Consider the following 27,947-nt stretch of genomic DNA (forward strand, 5'->3'; position numbering starts at 1 on the left):
TCTTGTGACATCATGTCTTGTTTATAGTTAATTTACATGTATTTAGTCCATGTTGTGTTCATATTTCGAGATTTCCCATCTTTTCAACGGTCCCCGTCCGCTTTTTTGGTGCGCACCAGGATTCGGATGGCAGCGCTTACACTTATTCAAATTCAAATTAAGCATCTTCTTGCTTGCTTGGTACAGAATCCAGTGGGAATGAAAAATTATACAATTTTTAGGTTGACCGGGGATCCGTGATTGATTTTTTAATAAGCTAGTAAACTGTCTTTTAGAACTAATCATGTTTCTGACTCTATAAATCTGAACGTGCTTATGATCAACTTTTACTTGAGGTCTGATTTTATGACTAACTCGTGCCTGACTCCCCCTTTTAGGCATCCTAACATTTGAACAAAATGTACTGTTCGAAACTAGTGAAAACTAGTGAAAATTGGTATCCTCCGGCCATGCTTAATGTTTCTTCTTGAGGAAGTGTCGAGAACTCTCTCTTGGCAATAGACGCGTTTAGACGCAAGTCTCAAAATAGGATGCTAAAAACGGTGTAAGTAATCTCCTGTTTAGTTTCATAGAATATTGAAATTCGTAGATACATTTTATTGTTTAATGCCATAAAATTGCTTAAAGACAGCATGAAATCAACATTGCAGTATTTATTATAATTTGGGTTTTTTTTAAACTCATGTGCCCTCGTAATTTTTTATCAAAATAAATTTCCCTCCATTTTGCAGTGACATATTTTCTCTTTTCTGATGATGTGGTGTGATGGCGGGACAACCTGTCAATCACATGAGATCGATCAATACCAAACCACAACCATCCAATCAATTCCCCATGGACAAAATCAATTCCCACCCTACATTTTTTTCCAGTTCAAAAACCCGTTTCACTTGGATATATGGAACAATAGGGAAGAAAAGATTATCACAACTTCCATTTCTTGCAGGCTTAACACAAAACCTCTTCTTCACAAATACAAACACTGACAAGGACTACGAAGGTTAAATGAAGAAATGCATACAGTGAACCTTCAAAAAAAAAAAAAAAAAAATCCACTCCAATTCCATCGACCCCCCTATTGTGCCTTTCATTTCCTCTTGAACTCACCAATTAGTGTCAGATTGCTCTGAGAGCATCACTGTAAGTGTTGGTACTAGCAGGTGAAACCAAATAGGATCAAGAGATTCACACTACCAGTGTTAGATCTGGCATTTATTATTCTCCTCTGATGTGATGGTCAGCAGGATATCTTCACACCAGTGCACTCCATGCTGAGATGGCTGGGATGCCATCAGAAAGATGAAGTTTTAAGAAAAACTAGGTCAGTCATTTTCCTGATGTCCCACAAATGCCATGAATATGCAGAGCAGGACTTTGAATCTATTTAAAAGCAAGCTACATTTACAAAGTTTATGTTTCTGGTTTAAACACCGCAGTCCACCAATGAAGCATGTAACTCGCATGTAACACTAGATATGCTACAATGTTAAAATTTTGAGATATCGAGAAATCGATATTTATTACCCAGCTCTAATAGATAGATAGATAGATAGATAGATAGATAGATAGATAGATAGATAGATAGATAGATAGATAGATAGATAGATAGATAGATAGATAGATAGATAGATAGATAGATAGATAGATAGATAGATAGATAGATAGATAGATAGATAGATAGATAGATAGATAGATAGATAGATAGATAGATAGATAGATAGATAGATAGATAGATAGATAGATAGATAGATAGATAGATAGATAGATAGATAGATAGATAGATAGATAGATAGATAGATAGATAGATAGATAGATAGATAGATAGATAGATAGATAGATAGATAGATAGATAGATAGATAGATAGATAGATAGATAGATAGATAGATAGATAGATAGATAGATAGATAGATAGATAGATAGATAGATAGATAGATAGATAGATAGATAGATAGATAGATAGATAGATAGATAGATAGATAGATAGATAGATAGATAGATAGATAGATAGATAGATAGATAGATAGATAGATAGATAGATAGATAGATAGATAGATAGATAGATAGATAGATAGATAGATAGATAGATAGATAGATAGATAGATAGATAGATAGATAGATAGATAGATAGATAGATAGATAGATAGATAGATAGATAGATAGATAGATAGATACTTTTAATAAACAAAATAAATGTATACTTCAGCCATTGACAACATGTCTGCTTCCACATGCGAAGGCCTACAGGCTAGCATGCTAACTGGCAAACATCCAGTAGGTGTGCGTCTGATCGCTGGGCGAGGATTAGAGGGTGAATGGGTGGATTTAGCGGTGACAGAATGCTTCTATTAATCCCTGTATTACCGCGCCGGTCTCATCTCATTTCTGTGACCTGATTGCCCCTCCCTCTGTCTCTCTGAACAAACACAAACACAAACACAACAGCCTCCAGTCTGCAGCATCTCACATTTCATCTCTGCCTCCTCCACCTGTCATACTCTTATTTTTCATTACGCTCTAAATTCTTCTGTTTTCCCAAAACTACACGGCATATGTCTCCCTCTTATCTTTTTTGGATTACTGTCATGCACTTTATCTTTCTCAAATGAATAAACAGTTTATCCTCTTTTGTGTGCTTTATTTTGTACAAATTAATTCTATTTTAGGATTATATGTCTAAATGTATCAAATAGTTGTGTTTTAATAGTTGACGTTACAAAGCTGGAGGCAGTGTTGTTATTGTTAACTAAAATTGAATTGAATTGTAATTGAAATAAAGTTTCAAATAAAATATAAATATTAGACGAAAAACTAAACTTAAAAAAAAAACTTACTGCAATTAAGCAATAGGACTGCAACAATATATCGTGCCACAATTTATCAATACATATCTTGGATAGTGACAATATGTATCGTGGATAGTCCCCCTCAAAATAAAAATTACTGTGTGAGAAAAACTTTTCAGAGTTTTAGTGTAAGTACTACATTATAACTACTATTAAATATCAGAAATTCGGCTGAAAGCATTCGAAAACGGTGAAACTCTGGGAGAGTTGTAAAATGAGCCTATTTCCAAAAAAGTGAAGTATCCCTTTAACGCATGTTCAACTCGTAAATATGATTTTTTATGACTTGAACGTACCATTGGAATTCATATTCTTCTGTAAAGTATGTTTTGGGCCTACAAACCTACAATGCACAACATAATCAATCAAATGTAGGAATGCAACCTTTCAAAAGCCAAACAAGCACAGAAACCACAAACCTTACCCATCCATCTGTCTAGTTAGTACGGTCCACATAACTTCAACTGCTGGTCACTGGACCGCGCCAACACGCCTAAAGTAATGGGGGAGGGCGATATCTGCTGTCCACAGCCTTCAGCTGATCCGTCTGTGGCACTGTGGCTGTTACTCTGCCAGGAACGGTCAGAAGCTCACCTAAGATGCATTAGCTAATGATCTTATATCCTGTCCCCACCTCAAGGCACTTCCTCCTGATGACTGACTCAGCGCTCCCAAATCCTGTCTAATACCTCCACTGAAAGACCTTACCTTTGAACCTCAGAGCACTCAGGCTAAACGCCGGCCTGATGGGACGACACATGCATGACGCTAACTAGATCATTTGGGTAAATGGGAATATCTGACCTTAACCTAGACAACATAGTATCTAAATGAACATCATTATGCAGTCTAAGCTGTGTGCATATCTGTTTTCCTTTCCTTCAACACGATTATCTCTGGGCAGGAAAAGGAAATGACCATTTAAACCAACGTTGTGACTCATTCTAGAAGAATTGTCTGGGCTCTGCATAAACTAATGGACACAAAAAAAATGACAGTAGATTGTCCACCAAAATACAATATAAACTAATGGACACAAAAAATGACAGTAGATTGTCCACCAAAATACAATATAAACTAATGGACACAAAATATGACAGTAGATTGTCCACCAAATTACAATATAAACTAATGGACACAAAATATGACAGTAGATTGTCCACCAAAATACAATATAAACTAATGGACACAAAAAAATGACAGTAGATTGTCCACCAAAATACAATATAAACTAATGGACACAAAATATGACAGTAGATTGTCCACCAAAATACAATATAAACTAATGGACACAAAATATGACAGTAGATTGTCCACCAAAATACAATAGTTACCTCAGTCATTATTATTACAATATAAAATTAAAATACATTTTCCAGGGAACATGATTAGAAAGTAGCCTAGATGCTTACATTTTCTCTATTTTTGTAAAAGGCTCCTGTGTACAATTGGTGTGTTTTATATACATTCAAGTTAATATATTTTAAATGTACTAAATTGCTAATGTATCATTTAAATGTGTTATATATATATATATATATATATATATGAAGAGTTCAGATGCAAAAGCCTCTAAATGCCATTTGAAATTTTCTTCTTTAATGATGATTTTTGTCAAACGTGTATATTTAAGTTCAGTAATTTCACTTAAATAACATTTAATAGGTAATTATCATTGCCATTTAAGTGAAATCACTGAACTTAAATATACAAGCTTGATAAAAATGATCATTCTAGAAGAAAATTTCAAATGGCACTTAGAGGCTTTTGCATCTGAACTCTTCATATATAGAAATTACATATTACATTATATATAATAGAAATTACATCAAAGTATATTTTAGTTTCCCATAAATGCTTATTTGGTACTCTTTAACCATGAATTTTTACTACTTACTGTGGGTATTTTTAAAAAGCACTCTGAAGTTCATCTAATTGCTAGGGCTGTCAAACGATTAATCGTGATTATTCTATCCAAAATAAAAGTTTGTGTTTACATATAATATATGTGGGTGCACTGTGTATAATTATTTTATATATATACACACACACACACACACACACATACACACACACACATACATGTATATTTAAGAAAAAAATATTATTTATATATAAAACATTGACATTTACATATAATGTAAATTCAATATAAATCTGTATACAGTATATACATGAAAATATTTCTATACAAGCATATGTGTGTATTTATATATATATAAAGTAATTATACATAGTGCACCCACATATATTATGTAAACACAAACTTTTATTTTGGATGCGATTAATCGCGATTATTCGTTTGACAGCCCTACTAATTGCATTTAAAAATCATTCAAATATATTCAATTTTCAATTAATTGAAATTAACATGCAGTTATGTGTCAGAAAATGTTAGTCAGTGTACACAGAAGAATATTGTTTCTATAATAAAAACTCATTTAAAAAGTATGCTGAAAAGTATGTCTTTTTCACAAGCCTACAGTTTAAATACACCAATTAAAAAGAAAATCTTTAAAAATGGTGTTTTCAAAACCAGACCGACCAAAATAACAGCAGGATCAATAAAATGTAAACGTTTTCCATCTGTAAAAATCATATAACTGGTGTAAACAGCAATAAGAGCAACCGAATTCAACACAAAAAACTATTCAGAAAAATGGCCACTGATGGCATATTTTCAGATTTTCTGCCTGTGTTTACAATTACATTTCTCAGATCAAGAGTAAGTAAACTTTAGTTTTAGGGGCAAACACTCCCTGAAACTAGACTAGCCCCCGCACTGCAACACCTCGTATCGCTTCACTGTTTATTTATACAGCGTTGAGGGTGACTCTATTAATAGATGAGCCAAGCACATCCCGGCCAAAACACTGACCCATATCTGAGGAGGGTTTGTGCATGCCAGCTGGCGTTCACAGCCAAACAATAGGCTAATTTAGCATGTTTATGTGCTTCCTAGCAATACATCGTACTAATGTCCTGATGTTATAAGTCACGTTACTGCCTATTTAGCATGAGAGAATGGATTTAACTCATTTCTAAGATTTATATTGATTTCTATGCTGCTGCTCTAATAAAATCTGACAATAACTGTAAAGTAGCAAAGGACAAAGAATGAGAATAGAGGGAAAAACAAATATCTCTTTATATCTCAAAAAAAGCATAAAAAAATATCAAAAGGTCTTTTGCTCCTCTTATCCACCGGTTTAAAAAACAATCTCAAAATCTCTCAAACTGTGCTCATATTTGCCAAAATAAAGTCTGCAATCTAAAGTCAGAGATTACAATATATTCTCCAAAGACATTATCTGAGAAATGTTATTGACATTCATTTTTATAGATCCATACTTTTACAGCATATCCACGGTTGCCTCATTTGTGTCTCCCACACAAGTTTATAATTAGAAAGTATAATATAGAAAGTCTCCCGAGTTACAAAAAAAGCAACTTTTCAGCAACAAAATTTCTCAAGACTGACTTATTGTGCAAACGTTAGGGGTGTAACGGTACACAAAAATCACGGTTCGGTACGTACCTCGGTTTTAAAGTCACGGTTCGGTACGTTTTCGATACAGCAAAAAGAAAGAAATGCCAGAGAAATTTCCTATTTGTTTAAAGAAAAAATATTTTTAAATGAGTGTGAGTTTTCCTAGATCTTGAAACTTTCAGGTTTATAAATGGGGGTCATCTTTGAAGGATGAACAAATAATGTTTTGGTCATCACAGACTCAGAAAAAAAAGGAACAAAAGTTGTCACTGGGGCTGTACCTTTTCAAAAGGTAAACTTTTGTCCATTTCATGAGCTAATAAGTACATTTAGGTGTTAATATGTACATTTTGGGTGCTAATATGTACATTTTAAGTGTTAATATGTACATTTAAGTGTTAATATGTACATTTTAGGTGCTAATATGTCCATTTCAGGAGGTAATATGTCAATTTCATGAGCTAATATGTCCATTTTAGGTGGTAATATGTACATTTAAGGTACTAATATGTACATTTTAAGTGTTAATATGTACATTTTAGGTGGTAATATGTCAATGTCATGAGCTAATATGTCCTTTTCAGGTGGTAATATGTCCATTTTAGGTGCTAATATGTACCACTAAGGTACCAATATGCAGCCTTTGGGTACAAAAGTGTACCTTTTGAAAAGGTACAGCCCCAGTGACAGCTTTTGTACCTTTTTTTTCTGAGAGTGCATTAAAAATAACATTTAAATATATATTTATTTATATAATATTTTAATTTTGAAGTGCTGGAAAAAGATGTGTGAAGTACTTGAAAGCATTTCACCATTCCAGCCAAACTGGTTCCAGTTAGTGTTACTATATTAAATCCATGGTGAATGTTGCTGGTCTGTGGACGAAACTAGTTCATTCACGGCACAATGTTTCTCCTGGTTTCCATGACAGCGCTGTTTGATCTAATAGAGATCTACGGTTAATAACGGAGAAATGTGAATGCTTCTCACTAGATCTCGCAGCGATGTTATTACCTCAGTGGCGAATTCAAATGTTTTCTTTACCGGATCTCTTAGCGCTGTGTAGTAACAGTGTCACTTGATCGAGATCGGCTCGCGCTGCACAGATGTTGCTGGTCCGAACTGATAAACGATCCGTGAAGCACATAATGAGTAGCGCAGTTTCGTTCTGCTTTCATTACGCTTGCCATTTGATGTTGCGCAACGTTGTGTTGGCCGCGTCAGCACGAATTTTGACGGCAGGAAAAATGGTCCAAGCAATCGTTCGGTTTGTATGCGTACCGAACCGGAAGCCTCGAACCGAAACGGTTCAATACGAATACATGTACCGTTACACCCCTAGCAAACGTCATCTGATTGTTTTATCGTCTGTTGTAGAATTATCCCAAAGGCAATGTGACTAGGGCAGAAATTCAGAAATTGAAACCAAATAACACTGCATAGTTTTATTTTAATAGATAACATAAGGCTGAATCCTTAATAAAGTTACAAAAGTTATCAGCAGCACGTTTATTAGGCTACTGTCACTTTAAGACCTAATGCATGGATCCAATCCAGTTGCATTTTCTTTCTCAACTGCTTACATTCACAACACAGAAAGCAAAAAATGCTTGGATCTACTTGCACTTGAATGGTTTAAACCCACATTAAAATAAGCGAAAATGATTCTTTTTCGAAATCGAAATTTTTTATTTTATAACTAGTAACCAATTCCTGATCCTAAGTATCCGCTTCTAGAATTAATTTTCGATTCCCAACCCTAGTTGTGACTTTTGACTGATCATTTGGGTTAAACCGTTTATCAAACACATATTTCAGCCTGTATTGACAATAAGGCAGAGAAATGCCAGTGTAACCGCACTGTTTGGATGAACAATAGGCCAAGATGCATTTTCTATTTTGGGTACAGAGTGATGTAAGTGTGTATGTGTGAATATGTATTTTGCTCAAGGAAACACCAGGAAACAGCCTTGACTTCTTCCTGCGATTGCTTACACGAAAACACAGTTAAAGTTTAAGCTTACATTGTTGTTACCACTATAGACACAGGAACGATGACATACGTTCTTCCCATGATTCAACCGCAAACCTGATCTTAAACATACCAATGAACGCACAAAATTAGAAACTAACTCACAATGCATTTGATGCAAGAAATATCTAACTTGCACACACACTCACAGGGATGCAAACCAGACGCACACAAAAAGACGCACAAGCATTTCACTGACCTGATCTCACAGGAAAATGTAACTTTTATGAGGTTGCAATTTCGCGAACCGTACAAGTAAGCTGATTGTACGAAATTGTACAAAATAAATTCATACGAATTAGCCACCAGTTTGCCAAAAAGTGAAATAGTTACTCATAAATCAGTGCACACACTTCCATATATAGAAGATCTGGGATGTCTAAACTTGGGATACAAATTGATGAATCAACTGATGGTGTCCAAAAAAAGCCATCTTTGCAGAACAAACAGGATTAATAAAGTAATAATTAGTTTAGGGAAAGCAACAGAGAGCAAAGCACTCTGTCATTAGCATACAATGTAAAATTATTGAAGAAAATTTCTTTAGTTTCATATACGTAGCTAAAATGAGCAACAAGTGGTTAGCGGCAAGGTTTATGGGTTAGTAACAGTGTAGTAGTGCGCTTCAGGTCAAATACCACTATATTTATATAACATTTAAAGTCCAGAAGACCTCCAGGGATTAGAAGTAACATACTGCTCTAAAATAGGCTACTTATACTGCATGAAAACTATTTTTATACTGCAAATATTTATGTAGGCCTAGTAACAAAATCACAAAGATTAGGAATTTAACCTCTGCGTTGCATTTTCAATTAAATTGGATATTTTACAAATACATCATCTTGTGTCTATCTTTGTTCTTCATGCTTTATGTTTTATGGGCCAGTTGCGGCCTTATTGGTAAGAGCAGGGGTCTCCAACACTAGCTTGCCAAGGGGCCGTTCACATATCGCGTCTTTTGCGTGTTCAAGTTCGTTATTTCAAATGTACTGTAGGTGTGCGGCAAGCTAATAAAAGCGACGTGTCCTTTTTTTTCCAGGCGCAGTGAGATGAAAAAAATAGCTAATTTTCAGAATGCCGCAAGCGCACCGCAGGTCATGTGACAAGAAACAACCAATCAGCTTCACCCTTTCCGTAACAGCTCAGTCAACATTAAGGATAGGGGTGCAACCAAACACTACGGGGGTTTTTCTCTTCTCCGTAAATAAATCTTGCGGCAACTCCACGGAAAAATCGGACCAAATTTTACTATTAATAATAAAAGGTAAGCTAATGTGCATTGTAAAATGTCAGTAATTATTTTTTTTTTGTATCATTCTTTTTATAAAAATAATTTAAAGGTTAAAAGATGTGAGGTTTATCTACTATAAAAACTTTTTTGTCAAAAGATAACATGTTGCAAGTCACTTCTTATGTTATTTTAATGTTTATGTAAACAAAAAGTGCATATTGGTCATTTTATTTGTTATTTGCTGGTTTGTGACTCTCCTATTCGAACTCGTTCATCAAAATGAACAAATCTTTTTCCGAGTCATTTGGTTCATTCAACGAATGAAACGAACGAATTGACTCGGAAAAAGATTCGTTTTCTCCTTTTAACAGGAGAGTCACGAACGTGCATCGCAGTACTGAGCAAGGTGAGCATTTGATCTTATAAAACTTAAACTTTGTTATTTTCTATTAAATGAGTGATCATTTCGCTTGACAAGACCCTTATTCGTCTTCTGGAATCGTGAACAGTTTGCACTGAAACTCTCATTTGAACCCTGAACCTTTTGGTTCCCATTGAAGTCCATTATATGGAGAAAAATGTTGGAATGTTTTCATCAAAAACCTTCATTTCTTTTTCGACTGAAGAAAGAAAGACATGGACATCTTGGATGACATGGGGGTGAGTAAATTATCAGCAAAAGTTTTTTTGAAAAGTGAACTACTCCTTTAAGTTTGTAAATGAAATTGCTTGTAAATGACTTTATCCAAAGTTTTTCATTGAACATAACTTTTTAAATAATTTTACACAAATTCCTCATCAATGGATGTCAATCTCTTAGTGGAGGCATCCAAAATAAAAAATGCAAATTGTGAATAACCATATTCTTGCCAAACTAGCCAGAAAACAAATATTATCAGTTACTGTAATTTGATCATTGCCACCATGTGGACCACCAAAAGACAAATTTACTATTGTGCGCAGCTAATTATAACTGCTCATGCAATAAAAAAAAGTCAACATACCCAATGAAGTATTTGTCATCATGCCAATAAAGTACAAGCCAAATTGATTCATTTAGCCCTCTCAAACCATATCATACTGCCCAATGATGTCAGACTCAATCTGTCTCCACCTAAAGCTTCTGCTATTATTAATACAAGTCTATCTGATCCGATGTCCAATAAGATCATTATCCACAGAGATTAATCAAAACTTAAATCAAGATGATTCAGAATTTGCAAGGCCCTGAAAGAATCTGCAGACTTTATTTCAGGTGTTCGATTTAACAATAAACACACTGCAAAGTCCAAAAGAGCATTATAGGGAATTCTAATTCTATGCAAAGCACCCAACACTTGGGCGGCCTTTACAAATGAATCTGCATGGATATGTAAACAATTGAGCCTTGTAGAGGCAAATATTGGATTGAACAAGAACCAGGCCATCCTGAAATTGAGTCTGAAGCGAGGCATTAATGACTGAGCCACCAGCTTTAACTGTGTCATTTAATCCACAGATCACATAGATGGTCAAAATAGTCCTGAAGTGGGATTTTGGAGCTGCTCTTCAAAGCAAAGCTTCATATGACCTCATTACTTGTGAGGAAAACTAGCCTAGTCTTGGAAACTTTCGGCTAGGTGTGTCTAAATTACTTTTGGGGACATTTCAACCATAATGCAACTAAAAAAGGATCTGATTTGAATAAACAATCAATATAAGAAACCAAGATCTCTCGCATTCAGATCGAACCAAAAAGTGTATTTACACTTCAAATAGGAACCATTTCAATAATAGGAACTTCATATTCTCTGCTTTAAAGAATCAGGAACCCGATCCGAAATAAGGAACAATCAAAATCAGTTTTCATCTCCAAAGAATCGTAGACTCAACTCAAGAACCCTATACAACAAATGTTGTTTTAGAACCCGAACAAGAACATTTATTTGCATTTATTTTTCTGCATCAATAGTAAAACATTTGCATGTTTTAACCATTACAAAGTTAATGATTCACTTGACATTTGAATGTAAAATAACGTTTCAACTTAACACCAATATATTATACTGTTACATATAAATCTAAAATATAATATTCATTTGTTTTTCTTCCATATTGATCAATATTCTAAGGAACATGTGCTAATTATCATTTTATCAAAACTATGGACATGCCACACTGGCAAACAATATTGCATCAATGAATCCAAATCCACACCGAGACATATTAGCATGAAAAAAAAACATGCTTGAAAACAAAACAAATGATCTTTTATGGCAAAAATATATTCTGATATACCAGGAAAATTTGTAGATTGAGAATAAGAGCAACTTTAAACAGGCCTGACAACTGAATAAAATAAACTGGCCATAAAATGCCACAGGTTCTGGGGATTTTATGTTTTAATGATAAATAAATAAAAAATACCTGTGGCATGTGGAGGACCGATTGTCTGAAACACTATTTTAAAACTTTAAAGTAGTACAAGGTGTATAAAATGTTTAAGTGAATTAAACTTTAATGTTCAAAACCCTGTTGTTTAGTTCCCATAAGAATTAACAGTCAACGGTAATGGCTTTGCCATTAAATTGATTTTGATGACTACAATACCAATTCAGCTCATTTAAAATGTTGCCAGTAAATCCAAATTATATCGACATGCAGGTAAACATGTCACTTACCGTCAAACAAAGGTGTTGTTGAATTGAGAAAGCTCAAATAAAGCATACAGGGATGCTCGGAAGAGCAGATGTGCGCAGCTGAGGGCCTCCGTTCGGCTCCAGCGCGCTTCCTCCTCCTCCTCCTCCTCCTCCTCTTCTGCCTAAACCATCCGTCTCAGCCCAACCGAACAAGCCCGAACACAGCCCAGCTGATATTTACTGCGCAGTGTCGGTCTGCGTCCGTGCGCTCGGTGTGCCAGTCTAATTCCAGCCGCGTTCATCTCTTATTCGTTTACAAAGAGCCCCGTGTCCGCGCTATGCCACCTCATACCCACTGAAAACACTCGCACCCGAACAAAAACACGCGTCTGGCCGGGCGTACAGCTTCATCTGAACGCGCGAGAGATGCGTTGTGAGGAATGTTGCTTTGCATTAGTGTTGTTGGATTAATTCCAAGGGCTTTGCGTCTGCTTTTGTTTTGAGCATAATTCACGAGCGCGCAGCTCACGAGAGGTAGGCGTTCACTCTCACACTGTTGTGATGTTCGATTCGCGAACGAGTCAACCTGCTGATGAACCGATTCGTTCTGAAGGATTCGAAAGGCGTATGGATCTGTTCACAGAACATATTCTAGACGCTTTTCGGATATGAAAAGCGTTACCTTAAAAGTAAAAATGTTGGATATTTAAATTTGTAACACTCATGCTAAAAACAGGAATACAGCTTCGGAAAAAACTGAAAAGAAAATTTGAACACATCCTGAGTGGGACATCCTTGTTCATCCTCCTCGGCACAAACATTATGAAGATCTTTTGATGAAATTGGGAGCTTTCTGTAAACACACTTGACGCTTTAAAAAGTTCATAATGAGATCGTAAATCTATATTGAGCGGTTTTACGATCTTTTTATGAACTTCTTGAAGCGTCAAAACGTGTCAACTGTCTATGGGGCCAAAAGGCTCTCGGATTTCATAAAAAAAATACCTACATCATTCGTTTTCCGTAGATGAACAAAAGACTTTGGAACGACATTAGGAGTAAAATGTCCCTTCAAGTCTGTTTAGTCGAAATGTTTCGTAACGGCCATGACTGTCTGAACATGTCCTATCTTGTTGAGAAACTTTTGATTGAGGGAACGATTGAATAGTTTACTTGGATATAGTTCATGAAAATGAAACACCCAAACGAACTGATTCAAAAGAGTGAATTGAAATTCATGTTTCGCAAAAATGGGGTCCGGGGTGAAGGGGGATTTCTACTGGTAATTTACATTCCCTGAAGGAGGGAAATTACTTTAATTTGTAAGTTTGCACTTAGCAAGCACTAAATAACCAGTACAAAAAAATGTTAGCACACTTAAGGTTCAATTACTTATAAAACAAAGAGTGAACGGAGAGACTGCTTAGAGCTGAATTAACTTCAGAAAAGTGTGTAGAAGAATATATAGCATATTAGACATTAATGCTTACCTTTGTATACCTGCATCCAAAATGCACATAAATGCTCAGACTTTGGCAATACAATTCTGTAATAAACTGCAAATAAGCTTTGGGGCTCCTAAATATTTGACTAAGCTGATAATTGTATTGTAATGTATATATATATATATATACACACACACACACAATATATAAACACACACACATACATTATATATTTAATACTACACCCAAACAAACACACAACTAAAAATCAAACACTCCATGAATATAATAAATTAGTTTATTGAAAAGAAAATATAGTACAAAATATAGTAGATTTTATACATTTAAGGAAGCAACTGTAAAAGGCTCACTGAGTCAGACAATACAGTAAGTATAGATGACATGGCGGGCCATCTCCTTATTACCACTGGACTGGTAAATTAGAGATAAATTGTAGGCAATCTCTCTTCTCAAATCCACTTGATCATCATCAATCCCCTTAAAACGACAAGAGAAATCATTTGCATTTCACAAAGCATTTTAAACAGCCTATTAATGCACAGATAAATAAACATATTTACAGCATAGAGCCTTTGAATGTGTGTCTTGTTTACAATGTTTTGAGAATCTGGGAGATTTCTGTGATGATTTATGCATGTATAGTGGATCACACAGATATTAAACTGAAAGCGTCTTACCTCCATTTTGAGTGGGGGAAGGGAGAGGGCTTTCTCGTAGTAGTGAATGGCTAAATGACTGAGTCCGAGCTGCTGTAAAGCCCGGCCAAGATTATACAAGGACTCTTGACAATGACCTCTGAGATCCACATAGCGCCACAGGAATGAGAAACCCTGAGGAACAACCAAAACACGTTATCTATGCAGATATTACACAAATTCATTTAGCAATCTAAATAGGGACATCTACAGTTTTAAAATAACTACTGCAGCTTTTTAATTTATTATTAATACTATTGATAAATTGAAAATACTCCAAATGCCAAGGGAAAAAAAAAAACATATACTCACTTTTGCATAACTAAGGGTGTGTTCACACTTGTAGCTCGGTCCACTTTTTGGCTTATTTTAAAATGCTCTAAATTACAGTTTTTCCCATTCATTTCTATGGGTGCCCATTTTTGACCCAAATACAAGATTAAGGAGGTTTTTTTTCACACACTTGACATTGTAGAATTGAGTCAAAAAAAAGAAAAAAATGTGTGTGTTCAGGAGGCAAACTTAGCAAAAGTAGCCGAGTCTTGTACCGCTCAGATCAAGGGAAGTATTTTTTAAAATTAAATCAAAACTATTTTGCCCACATTTGTCCAGAATACGGTTTTAGGGTTAATAGAACCAAACATGCCAAGTGTGAACACACACTAAAATAAAGCAAATATTAAGACCATTGTGAGGTAAAGGTAATAAATATATAAATCTGTATTACAATGCTTTCTAAAATTTTATTCAGCAGTAAATGAAAATGTATGAATATTACATAAAAGAAATGTAATGCTAAATCATTTAACATTTATAAATAATATAATATAATACATAGAATTTTAATTGATAAAGCAAAACATACTTTTTTCTAGCATGTTCTAGAAAGCCAAACAGAGGGGAAATTTCAGCAACTTTACACTCAAAAGTAGCTAGTTTAGAAAAAAATACATATCGTGCTGTACCTGTATAACGAGGGAATGCCTTTTCATGACGAACCTCTGACAGGCCATATGGAAGAACGTGAGACCAACAACCAAACTGTGAAGAGGATGGTCTGGCTGGTTTCTGAAGGCCTGCATGTACTGACCTACTCAGAGAAGAGAACGTAGAATAAAACAATCATAATAAAACTAATTTTTATAGTGCAGGTTCCACCATTTATGTGCATAAAATCTAAATAAACATTTCAACTAGGTGTGACCCACTCATGAACAGAACCTAGCAATAAACACCACATGAAGCACCAGAAACAAATGGTTTAATGTCCATACCGAGTGCATGTTTGAAAGTCCCAGAAACCAGCGAGGTGTGTCCATTGAGAAGGTAGAGCGCATGGTTATCGGGGTGCTTGAGCATGAGACGCAGACAGAAACGATGATGTCTGGCATCCTGAGAGTGCAGGGTAACCTGATTAAACACGTTCCACAGCTGAGTCCGTTCCACATTGTCCATTAACATCAACCTGCAATAGATGGGCTATATTTACAGTACTTACAGAAAAGTTCTCTACTGAGAAAGAAGCACAAATGGTCACTAAAGCCACTTCTCAATCAAAAAACATTCAGCCTCAGATTGTATATGCCATCCTGTGTTCCTCAAACCAGTTTATCTTGAGTTTTACACATGTTCCTCCCATTGTGTGTTTGTTTATGCAGTATTTTGGCTATTTCGTTTATAGTTTTATCTTGTTTAAAATACAGAACACCACATTTTCCACAAAAATTGTATTTATATAAGTGAAAAATGCAGGAATCTGTGTTTTAAACATGATATCTGTATTCTTTAACAGACGATTATATATAAAATAAATAATAAGAAACATATATATTAGTGCTGTCAAATGATTAAACACGATTAATCACATCCAAAATAAAAGTTTGTGTTTACATAATATATGTGGGTGTAATGTGTATAATTATATATAGTATATATATATATATATATACACACATGCATGTATATTTAAGAAAAAAATATTATTTATATATAAAATATTTATATATAATATAAATTATATATAAATCTATATACAGTAAATGCATAAAAATATTTCTTAAATATATACAAGCATGTGTGTGTATTTATATATATATATATATAATTATACACAGTGCACCCACATATATTATGTAAACACAAACTTTTATTTTGGATGCGATTAATCAGATTAATCATTTGACAGCCCTAATATATATTTACATATTTATATATATATATATATATATATATATATATATATATATATATATATTTACAACCGAAAGAATACAATTTTGGTGGATAATGCAGCATTCTGTGTTTTAAGCATGGATTTAAAACGATAGATCTAATTAGCCAAAATACTGCATAAACAAAACAAAAACTGATTAAATGTGTAAGATATTTTATCAACTTAATCAGTTTTTATAAACACAGAATAAATAATAACATTAAAATCACAGAAAACAAACTGCATTTCCCACTAAAACTAGTGAAAATTGGTGGAAAATTGTGATTCTGTATTTTAAACATGGTACAACAGGGCATAAGAATAAATCATATTATAGCCAAAATACCGCATAAACAAACAAACAAACAAGGAGAGAAACGTGTAGAAGTTTGTGAATGACTTTTTGAATCAATGAATGATTTTATTTAGGATGTTCGTGTAGACAGACCGAGACTCGAGTATACAACTGACTGACCTTATATAGTCATAAGCCGTGCGGAAGTTGAGGTCGAGGAAGGCGGCGGACAGGCCGAGGTATTCAAGCTCTTTGCGCTTGACGCGGTCGTCGTAGAAGGAGTAGTACTCTAAAGAGGTGTCGACTAATAACTCGGCCTCAGCAAAGCGCTTCAACTCACACAGCACACCCAAGCAGCGCAGTAACAGCTTCCACCAGTCCTCTCGAGAGAGGACGCTTGTCTTACCTAAGAGAGAAAGACACTCGGATACTTAAGAAGACTTGGAAAAGGTCAAATGAAAAGATGTTTCAGAGGAGGAGCCAGTCATTACATTCTGATGCAAGTTTACAAAGGCTTGTTGACTTTAAAAAAGAGCTGGTTTAGTTTCAATTGACTGGATCTGGGTTGTAGTATGTAAATAGTATTGTTCATGCAATTCATTGTGTGATCTTAAAGTCGTAGGACAGCAGTTTAATGGCATAATGAATAAGTGTTAATGTAATTCCATGTGATGTGCTTTACCCGTCACATCCAGATAAGCTGCCTCTTGGTCATCAATCTCCATCAGTTTGTTGCGCGGCACTTTTATAAGCTTCAGATGTTTGACACCGGAGGACGTATCAGAGACGACACACACCTGAGCCCTCACCATCGCCACCTTCACAAAACAAGAAAGCACAACATTGTGTAAAATATCAAGTCTCATAAACCTGGTAATCAGAGAGTAGGAATGAACCACTAGTGGTTGACTGATATGGTCATATTATCGACTGATATAGGTTATAATCATTAACTAGAACTAAAACTATCAAACAAGCATTTTCATACTTGAAATAAACATAAAATTGAATAAAATAAAATTAGCTAGTTGCTATGGCAACATTTCTGGTTTTCGTTTAGTTTTAGCTAAAGTACTAAGATAAATAAAACTAAAAACTATTTAGAGATTACAAAAGGAAAAACTAATAAAATGACAAAAACACAACAAAATTACTATAACTAACTAAATTAAAAACAGAAATATATATATATATATATATATATACATACATATATACACACACACACATACATACATATACATGTATATATATATATATAATTTCTGTTTTCAATTTAATTCAATTTAAACTCAAAGTAAATTGAAAACAGAAATAAATGTATATAAAATTATATTTCTGTTTCCAATTCAATTCAACTTAAACTCAAATTAAATTATTAAATTGAAAACAGAAATATATATATATATATATATATATATATATATATTTATGTTTTCTATTTAATTCAATTTAAACTCAAATTAAATTGAAAATAGAAATATTTTATATATATATATATATATATATATGTTTTCAATTTAATTTGAGTTAGTTACAGTAATTTTGTTGTGTTTTGTCATTTTATTACTTTTTCCTTTTGTAATCTCTAAATAGTTTTTAGTTTTAGTTATTTTAGTACTTCAGCTAAAACTAAATGAAAATGAGAAATGTTACTTTAGAAACTAGTCTAACTAGAAACTAGTAGACTAACATATAGACTAACTAGTAGTCTAACATAACACTAGAAACTAGTGTTATGGAAATTTTAATCATCAGTGAAGATTACTAGGTAGTCTGAGCCATGTTTTTCCATTGAACCAATTCCATGAGTAAAATATAGATGTGTACGTGGTTGTGGGTGACGTTTCAGGAACATATGGGACAGGACCTCTGACCTTAGACTAGGCCAGTTTTAGCCAGTTTATTTCAGTACAAGTTTGTGTCCTTAGGCAGAGACTAAACAGCAGTAAAGGCCTTATCTGGGTGGGTGAAAGGTACAGTGGGGGAAGAGGAACCTTGAAAAGACTATAAGAGCTGTCTCATGTCTCCCTGAAGGCGTCTCACTTATTCCACAGTATAACTGCTGTGTTGGCAACTGGGCCTATTCTTGAAAGAATAAATACTACGTTTTCTATATTAATTTGACTCGGAGTGTCTCTTACGCAGTGATGATGTTTGACAGGATTTTTGCCACAACAGCAGCAAATCAGCATATTAGAATGATTTCCGAGGAGTAATGATGCTGAAAATTCAGCGTTGTGAAATCTGAAATATCAGTGTGAAATATGATAACAATTCTTAATGTTTTTGCAGATCAAAGCCTTGGTGGGCAAAAGAGACTTTAAAAAAAAAGTGAGCCCAAACATTTGAACAGTAGTCTATATTGAAATTCCAGGTATTTTGTGTACATCTATCAATATACTGTACTGTATTGTCCATAAGCCACACAGCTCTCATATTAGAGCCAGACCGATTTATCGGCAGGCCGATATTAGGCATTTTCCAAACTATCGGTATTGGCAGTTATAATGGCCGATAAATTAATATTTCAAAAATAAAATAAAAACGGACGAAACACGCTTAAACCATGTCATGAGTGTTGGAGTTGTACAGTTTATCCACCAGAAGGCACTCTACACCATCTCTATTGGCAACACTCTTGTATAACGCGCCACACATCCTGATCCAGGTTGCAGGTAGCTTATAAGGCAATGTAGGGACTAATTATTATTTTATTTATCAGAACTTTAATACAATAAGAGACAATAAAAGAAACAAGTTTCTTTTTAAAATGCATTATCATATTATTTTAGTTAAAACTCATCAATAACTAATGTTAGGGAAATCTGTTAATGTTTTGTAGCACGTTTCTGAAATAAACAAATAAATTATGGCTGTGCAAAAATTAATTGCGATTAATCGCATCCAAAATAAAAGTCTGTGTTTACATAATATATTTGTGTGTGCTGTATATAATTATTTTGTATATATAAATACACACACATGCATGTATATATTTAAGAAAATGTGTTATTCATATACATAAAATATTTATAGTTATATAATATAGATTATGTATTTATATATATATACAGAATTTAAGCGCAAATAATTCTTAAATATATACATGCATGCATAGGTATATAAAAAATAATTATATACAGCACACACAAATATATTATGTAAACACAGACTTTTATTTTGGATGCGATTAATCGCAATTAATTTTTGCACAGCCCTAAAATAAATTTTTAAAAAAATCGGCCGATATATTGTATTTTAAAAGCAACAAATATTTGTATCGGTATCAGCCTTCAAAATCCTTTATCGGTCGGGCTCTACTTCATATCACCATCAAACATTGAACACAGAATCTGACCTTTAGTAGCATGGACAGCATGGTCAATACAGTGTCTATGTAATCATCAGCGCGTCCTTGAGCATGCAGGAGAGTCGAGCGATGCAACAACAGCTTCAGCTCCTGAAAAACATCACACACATAATTTAACACGAGCACATCACATTTAAACAAAAGACCATGATATACACACACCTGCTGGGCGGCGGAAGAGTCCTGTGCAAGGGTTTCGGCATCATACATGGGCTCCAGGGCCTCGAGGGCCATGTTGGGTCGGCCCAACTGCTGCTGGAGGGTGGACAGTGCCAGACGGGCGTCTAAATGCAATGGAGCCATTTCAACAACCTTACTGTAGCTCTTCACCGCAACCTCCAAATGACCAAGTGCCTTCAGACACTCTGCAAACAAGTAAATCACAATCCGATTACTGTTTCCTGTTTAAGTAGGCAGTTCTAGACCAGATAAAAATACATTTTACTGTAATAACAGCAAACTTTTTTCATCATTTAGTGCCCCAGAAAAGGTTGATAGTGCTGTGTAACCTGCGTGTCGGAGCCAAACGACCGCCAGGTTGTATCTCTCCGAGCAGACGAGGGCGGACAGCAGAGGCAGGGCAGAGTTATACTCGCCCTCTTCCATAAAAGCCTCCGCCACGTCCAAATACAAATCACCCAGCTCCTCCGGGCTCTGCTCCATCAGAGACGTCAACATGGGCTGCAGACACAAGGGCACAGGCAACATTTATTCTATCAGCATGCTTTCATCTGGAAGATTCTTGAGGGTGTTCACTCACGCTGATGAACTGAGAAATCTAATTTTCCTTGAGCTTTTGACATCTAAGAGGTCATCATATTATAAGAATATCCTGTAAGTTTCAGAAGTGAAAACGGCCTTGTTTTATTGACAAACGACTCGTTTTTCAAAGTGGGGAAATATGACGTCAAAGAGGATAAAACACCACCCCCGCAGAAGATCATCGACGCCTACTTTAACACGGCCGGTTTAGGCCCGCCCACCGATTCGCTCATTCACGCATAGCTAAATAACATAGATGCCTACCTTGTGATGACAAACCGGATCGAGATGCCGAGCAATACAAAATATCGCAGTCGCTGCATAAGCTTCCTCTGGATTCCAATAGGACTGCATGGATAAACTTTATTTTTAATGACGTTCAGCTGATGAGGTAAAACATCGTCCGTCTGTTCGCTTCACTTCACTGAGGATTGTTTTGTCAACAAGACTGGATTTGCAAACCGATTAAGAGGAAAGAACGGTGCTGTGCCGTCTATATTGGATCTGACTGGAATTGTGCAACACACGGACTCTGGGTCGAACATGTATGGGCGGATCATTCCGGTCGCCATTTTACAACATTGGACGTTTTGAAAACAAGTTCCCCCAAGTGCATCGACGGGTGAGTTGAAACTCACTCACAGCAGTGGGCGTTTACTTCCAAATCTTCAGTGCGAGACGCCCATAAAAACCGAGCGTTTTTCAGCGAGGCTCAAAACTAGGGTAGAAAATAGTCTATTACTTATTAATTTTGACGTTTTTGAATACAAAAACCAAGCAAACGTCATAAGTTGACCTCAGACAACAATATAATAAAATTTAAAAAGCCAGTTCATGACCCCTTTAAAATGACCCCTTTTGAATGTTAAATTTGGCATTTTATTTATGAACGTAAAATGAACACGTTAAACACAAATATGATGCAGATAATGCGCTTTCATAAACAAAACTACAAAAACATTTAGCAGACACTTCTAATGCAAGACGACTTAAATATGTGGAAAATATTCAGAAACCAACAATATTAGCAGTATTTACAATGAAACTAAGAAACTAATTCAGAATCCTATTCTATTTGTTTAGTAACCATTGTAGCTTCACTTAGGAAACTGTTCAAATGAGTCAAGAATGAAGATAACAGTCTTAATACAGTGAAACAAATGAGAGCTTGTGTATGTGTAGAAATCTACTTACATCCAGAGGTTTGAAGACTTGCTGGTGGATAAGACACACCATCATCTTCACTCTGATGTCGACGGGAACATCATCAGGAATCTCCACCTCTAAGATTTTCCCTATGCATTTAAAATCATGTTAGTGATGCGTTCATAATGCTTTTCTCTGATTAACAGTATTATTATCAGCAAAGTCCTACAGCATATAATACATGCAGTACACCATGAAAAGATACGGTTCAATAAATGTAATTGCAGGAAACATTTGTATTATCATTAAATATTAGTATTACTATTGTATATTTAGACAACTCTATGGTACAGCAATACAAATTATGACAGAACATTCATCTCTTTTATCTCACCTTTTTCCACTTCAGAGTTTTCCTTCTTCTCTTCTCCTTCTGGATCTTGTGCAGGCGTCCGGTCGCCAGTCTCCGTCTCTGTTTCCTCTCTCTCCTGTCTTTTCAGAACGATGCCACAAAACTTCACCAGTGCCTGCAGACACACACATTTTAGCATTTTACAATAGAGGAAAGTTGAGTCACTTAGAGGCCATGTGTTCAAAAATGCAAAAAGTAGTTCCTAACTTTATTAAGCAAAATATAATGAATAGTAAATTTTAAAATCTTTAAATATTAAATATATTTTTTATACAATAGATCAAATTGATACATTTTCACTTGAATTTGACATGAACGGCAGTTTCATAGTTGTTTTTAATTTAAAAAAAAATTAAGGCAGCTCTGAAAGTAAAAGTGGGTCCAAAGTGGCCAGTGAGCGTGTGTGTGTGTGTGTGTGTGTGCATGACATGCATTTCTATATAACGCTGTAATATCGGCCATCTGGCACCGTGTTCTGCTCTATATATTTTTAATTGTTTTCATCTGGTCTCACCTCTAGAGCTTTGTCATGTTGATGGTTGGCTATGAAGAGTTCAGAAGCCATGTTGACACACTCATGTGAGACTAGTTCAGGATGTCTCTCCAGAGCTTCCTCCATCACCCCTATAGCAGAAGGCAACTCGCTGCTCTCATAGTAACTCCTGAAATAAATACATGCACAGTTCAAGCTGTGTGGATTCAGAAATGGTCATGCAACAATCATGCACATATCTACATTTATACACAAACTCCCCATGTAAATCTTAAAATCACGAGTGTGCAGTGGTAGTTTTAAGTGTTTAAATACTAAGGGTGTGTTTCGGAAATCAACATAAGATTCAGAATATATGTGACCACCGTACTTTGCCATGTCTCGTGAGAGCTGCATGAACTGTTCTCCATCGGATGGTGGCAGCAGGCTGAGGATCCGGCGATACCCGTCCATGGCTTGCTTGTGCTCCCCGACCTGCTCGTAGAGACTGGAGCGCTCCCACAGGTACTGAACATTACTGGGGTCGTATTTAATAGCTGGGAACACATTTCACAAAGCCATCTCAGTAAATGAACATCTGCTGATTTATAGCAAGGTGATAATCTGTGGAAGCCACACCCTTTTTCTAAATATTTAAAGTCATTTTTAAGTAATGTGAAGAGACAGATTTACAAGAACAAATGAATAATAATATCTATAAATAATAACAAAAAATAAAAGTACAAATTTGAATCTAAAATTCTGATACTAATACTCTGAAGATTCTGATACTAATACTTTCTGATTCTGATACTTGCTGTTTTTATTTTTCTCCCTTGTTACTGTATTTTATTTTATTCTCAAAAGCCTCCTGTGGACAGGTGTTGAAAATTAGCATTTATGCTATAATCACTAAAAACAAATGCATATGGCTCGTCCAATGTAATTGTATGTCCATGTCAAATAAAGATATAAATAAAAAATAAATAAATAAATAAAATAAAATAATAGCAAGGATACACCGAATTGATCAAAAGTGACAGTAAAGACATTTACAATATTACAAACGTAATTCAAATATTACTTCTGAACTTTCTTTTGTCCTATTAAAGTGAAGCAGTGTAACTGTTTACAACATTAATAATAAAATACATGTTCCTTGAGTAGCAAATCAACACATTAGTATACAGTATGTGACACTAACGATGCTGAAAATACGGCTTTGAACACATGAATAAATTACAATTTAATAGATTCAAATCTGAAAACAGTTCCTTTAAATTGTAATAATATTTTTTAAGTTTTTAGTGTTTTTCCTCAAATAAATTCACCCCAGGTGACCATAAGAAACACATTTTGAATGCTAGAGTATCTCCTGTGTGTGTACAGACCTTTAGTGTAGCAGATGATGGCTTGTTTGATGTTGTCCTGCTCCAGGGACATGTCCGCCAGCTTGACCCACTCTTCACAGTCACTGGGGTTCAGGTGAGCAGCGATCAGTCCGAACTGAAGCGCTTTCTCCATGTCCCCCTGATCCTCGTAGATCATCGCCAGCGTGGAGAACGGCTCGTACGCCACAGGAGCTGAGAGAGGTGGAAGAGACTGGGTTTATCCTACTAACTACAATTAAAGTCGCCATTAAATCAAAATTGACAGTTCTTCCATGGTACATAGTGCAGTGTTTACTGTAAATAAGAGTAAATAAAGAACTTCCTCTGCCTCTTGCAGTGATATCTCTGCTCTTCTCAGATGATGGCTGTGTCTGAAATCTCCACTCAAACCATTACATAGTAGAACACTACATAGTGAGCTCACCAGCATATTAGAAACACCACTTTCGGACACTACTCGATCGTCTCTCGGCGACGTAGATTGTGTCACAGCTCACTATATAGTGAGTAGTGGGAGATTTCGGAGTGTGGGCGGGACAACCTGTCACTCACATGAGATTGACCAATAGCAAACCATAAGCATCCGATTAACTCCCCATGGAAAAAAAAAAAAATCAAGCCCCGCCCTCCTTTTTCTTCTTGTTCGAGAAGCCGCTTCACTCTGATATACGTCACACAGAAAAGAAAAGACTATCGCAACTTCCATTCGTACCACGTTTAACCTTCAAATGGTCTTTGTTTCCTGTTTACACTTCTGGGTCTATACGACCCCAACAACTGATTGAGTAATCGTACAAAATCATACAAATCATACAGTTTTAATCATACAAATAATATATATATATATATATATATATATATTTTTTTTTTTACTTCTCATCTAATCATTAATGCTGTGTTTTTGGATATATAAAGTACTTTTGTATCCATATACCACACAATTCCTCAACTACACCATTAGCTTGCATATGAAATATTATTTTTTTATGATACATTGCATTTATGCTCTAGTACTAGGCCTTTATTTCTGTGTAAAAATATTCAGATTTATGCCGGGTTTTTTTTTTTTTTTTTTTTTTTGACAAGTGAAGAAAATATATTTAGTTTTGTTCACATTTCCCATTCATTTTAATGTGGGGTCATATTGACCCCAAAGACCAGAAGTGTAAACATTTTTTTTTAAATACCTTCAGAACAACCAAATCAAGCCCAGTTTATTTGTGTGTGTGTGTGTGTGTGTGTGTGTGTGTATAGATAGATAATGTATGAAAAGTCCCAAAATCTTATTCCACTGAGATGAAGGGAACCTTTTTTTTATTAAGTAAAAGTCGATTGGGGTCGTATAGACCCCATGACCTGATTGAGGGTTAATCACCATGGCTCTGTTTGATCTGTTTGTTGGAGTGACTCCACCACATCAACTGTGCATTTCACACCGCAAATAACCAACAACAAAAACCCACCTTGGCGAATGATCTCCATGCACATCAGGATGGCATCTTCCTTGTCTCCTCTAGCGTAGCGGATGTTGGCCTCTCCCATGAGTCCTCTGAGAGCCCTAGGTAACTTACTGCGGGGACGTCTCTCCTAAACAAATAACTAGTGTGCTTAGAAATAAACTGAAAATGTATCATGATCAATTACAGTGATGTTTAATGTTGACCTAGCAGGGCGAACTACTGACCTTCATCATTTTCTTATTCTCACGGTTCAGCTCCATTTCTAAGGCGAACACATCTCCGGGTGTGACTTCATTGCTGTCGTTGTCCTCTTCATCTTCGTCTTCTTCTTCAGCGTCATCATCATCGTCGTCGCCGTCCTCTTCTCCAACAACTCTCCACTCTATCTTCCCATCTTCATCCTCTTCATCCTCATCCACACATTCCTCCAGTCCGTCTCCCATCATGGAGGCAAAAGCTCTCTGAACAGATGGACTCACTCCTTCTTCTGTCGTCTCTGTCAAGACATCACACAGAATACGATCACACTGAATGTTGATCTCCACATGCCTCATTCAAATGCTCCATACGTTTGCTATACGAGCAAGAAAAGTAAGCCTCATTAATTACCGTATTGATTTGTTTAATTCATATACTTAAAGGGTATATGTTACTTACATTTACGAGTCATTAAATCATGTTTAATTTGGACTTCTCTGTGCATGCTCTTTGAGGTGGTGACCATAGACCTCCATTATATGACTGACAGACAAGAACATTTGTTCATTTTTTGACCTAAAAATATCAAAATTGAAACTACTGCGGAAACAAAGACACCTACATCTTGGATGCCCTTAAGGTAAGCTAAAATATACCAACAAATCATTTCAAAATGAACTATCCCTTTAACATGAACAGAAAGGAAGTCATAATTGAAAGATTTACAAGCAAAGACTTTGAATTTTCAAATCACATTCAACAACATACTAAACAATAAGTAGGTAAAACAATAAATAACTAAATGAATAAAAAGAAAAAAAATATATATAAATTATAAAACCAAAATCCTCAAAATATAGAATACAAATACTTTGCTTTGGGACTATTCACCCCTCTCAATGATTCCACATTAGAAATTCCTCTTTAAAAAACAATAAGGTAACACTTTATTTTACAGTGTCCTTGTTACATACATTACATGTACTTACCATAGTAATAACAGTAAATTATGCATATTTACATGCAACTAACCCTCAACCAAATCCTAATCCTATCCCTATAGTAAGTACATGTAGTTGCTTAATATTACTCCGTACTTAAATATATAATTACACTGTAACAATGACACCTTAAAATAAAGAGTAACCAACAATAACCATAGATAAATAAAATGTATGCATGTGAAATTTCAACAAAAGCAACAAATTGTACTGCAAAAAAAAGTCTTGAAGTCCTACATTGTTTATGTAACTGGCACATTGTAATGACATGAAAAACAGGTGTGAGGTTTCATAAAAATGTCAATATTATTTTGACCCCTTTCACCTGTAGCGTTGCCCCTGTTACCATGGTAATGTGATGTAATATCACCTGTTTGGCGTTTGCGTGTTCCTCCAGCACACAGTTTTGAAGTGGATGGAGCAGAATCCCCCAGTTCTGCAGTTTCCTCCTCGTCTGACACATTCTGATCCTGAAACACAACATGCGCTGTAATCCACAAGAATTCAACAACACCATGATGCATTACAACGGTTCATGCCCAAATCACAATCCAAAATGAATGCTTCGTGGGCATTTACACTGTAATAAACTGTACATAAGACACTGGTGAACATGTGAGCCGACCAAATTACTAATAAAATAAAATCAGTTACCTTATTCTTGGCTTTTCTTTCCTCTCTCCGCTTCTCAAACTCCTCGAAAGTAATCTTACCTTCTAAATAATCATTTAATTCGGACATTGTAGACTAAATGATTAAGTTTACTGCTTCATGACATACAGTACAATCATAACACGGCGTACGAGCGCTGTTTTCACTGCGTCCTGCCTCTCAGCCAATTAGAAA

At 35.2% G+C, this 27,947-nt stretch overlaps 2 protein-coding genes across 3 annotated transcripts in view; both read right to left on the reverse strand.

The window, feature by feature from the left end:
* The window catches only part of hecw2b (HECT, C2 and WW domain containing E3 ubiquitin protein ligase 2b), a 57,003-nt gene extending 44,210 nt beyond the window's left edge, over positions 1–12,793 (reverse strand). Inside the window, exon 1 of one of the 2 annotated variants that reach the window (XM_039648338.2) lies at positions 12,261–12,793. The gene's annotated coding sequence lies outside the window, so the exon portion shown is untranslated. Of the gene's footprint in view, positions 1–3,268; positions 3,696–12,260 lie in introns of those variants that run through there. The other variant, XM_089132538.1, reaches the window with a different exon arrangement.
* Positions 12,794–13,947: 1,154 nt separating this feature from the next.
* Positions 13,948–27,939, reverse strand: gtf3c3 (general transcription factor IIIC, polypeptide 3). Its single transcript, XM_039648388.2, has 18 exons — positions 27,756–27,939; positions 27,472–27,571; positions 26,127–26,398; positions 25,906–26,029; positions 24,443–24,634; positions 23,443–23,608; positions 23,094–23,241; positions 22,562–22,694; positions 22,216–22,316; positions 20,769–20,940; positions 20,422–20,624; positions 20,248–20,349; positions 17,569–17,704; positions 17,067–17,292; positions 15,654–15,844; positions 15,345–15,469; positions 14,362–14,514; positions 13,948–14,161 (listed from the first exon to the last, which is right to left on the reverse strand). The coding sequence occupies exons 1-18, from the start codon at positions 27,840–27,842 to the stop codon at positions 14,039–14,041; spliced, it is 2,754 nt and encodes a 917-aa protein (XP_039504322.1). The 5' UTR covers positions 27,843–27,939; the 3' UTR covers positions 13,948–14,038.
* Positions 27,940–27,947: the final 8 nt, after the last annotated feature.

The sequence above is a fragment of the Pimephales promelas genome, chromosome 6, assembly GCF_988280905.1.
Source record: "Pimephales promelas chromosome 6, fPimPro1.hap1.1, whole genome shotgun sequence".
Classification (NCBI taxonomy): Eukaryota; Metazoa; Chordata; class Actinopteri; order Cypriniformes; family Leuciscidae; genus Pimephales; species Pimephales promelas.

Excerpts from the sequence above, each read along its gene's own strand:
- gtf3c3 (XM_039648388.2), bottom strand. The coding sequence starts at position 27,842 with ATGTCCGAATTAAATGATTATTTAGAAGGTAAGATTACTTTCGAGGAG. Across the intron at positions 26,030-26,126 it reads AGAATAAGAAAATGATGAAG|GAGAGACGTCCCCGCAGTAA; the intron begins GTCAGTAGTTCG and ends TTATTTGTTTAG. Across the intron at positions 24,635-25,905 it reads CATGGAGATCATTCGCCAAG|CTCCTGTGGCGTACGAGCCG; the intron begins GTGGGTTTTTGT and ends CACCTCTCTCAG.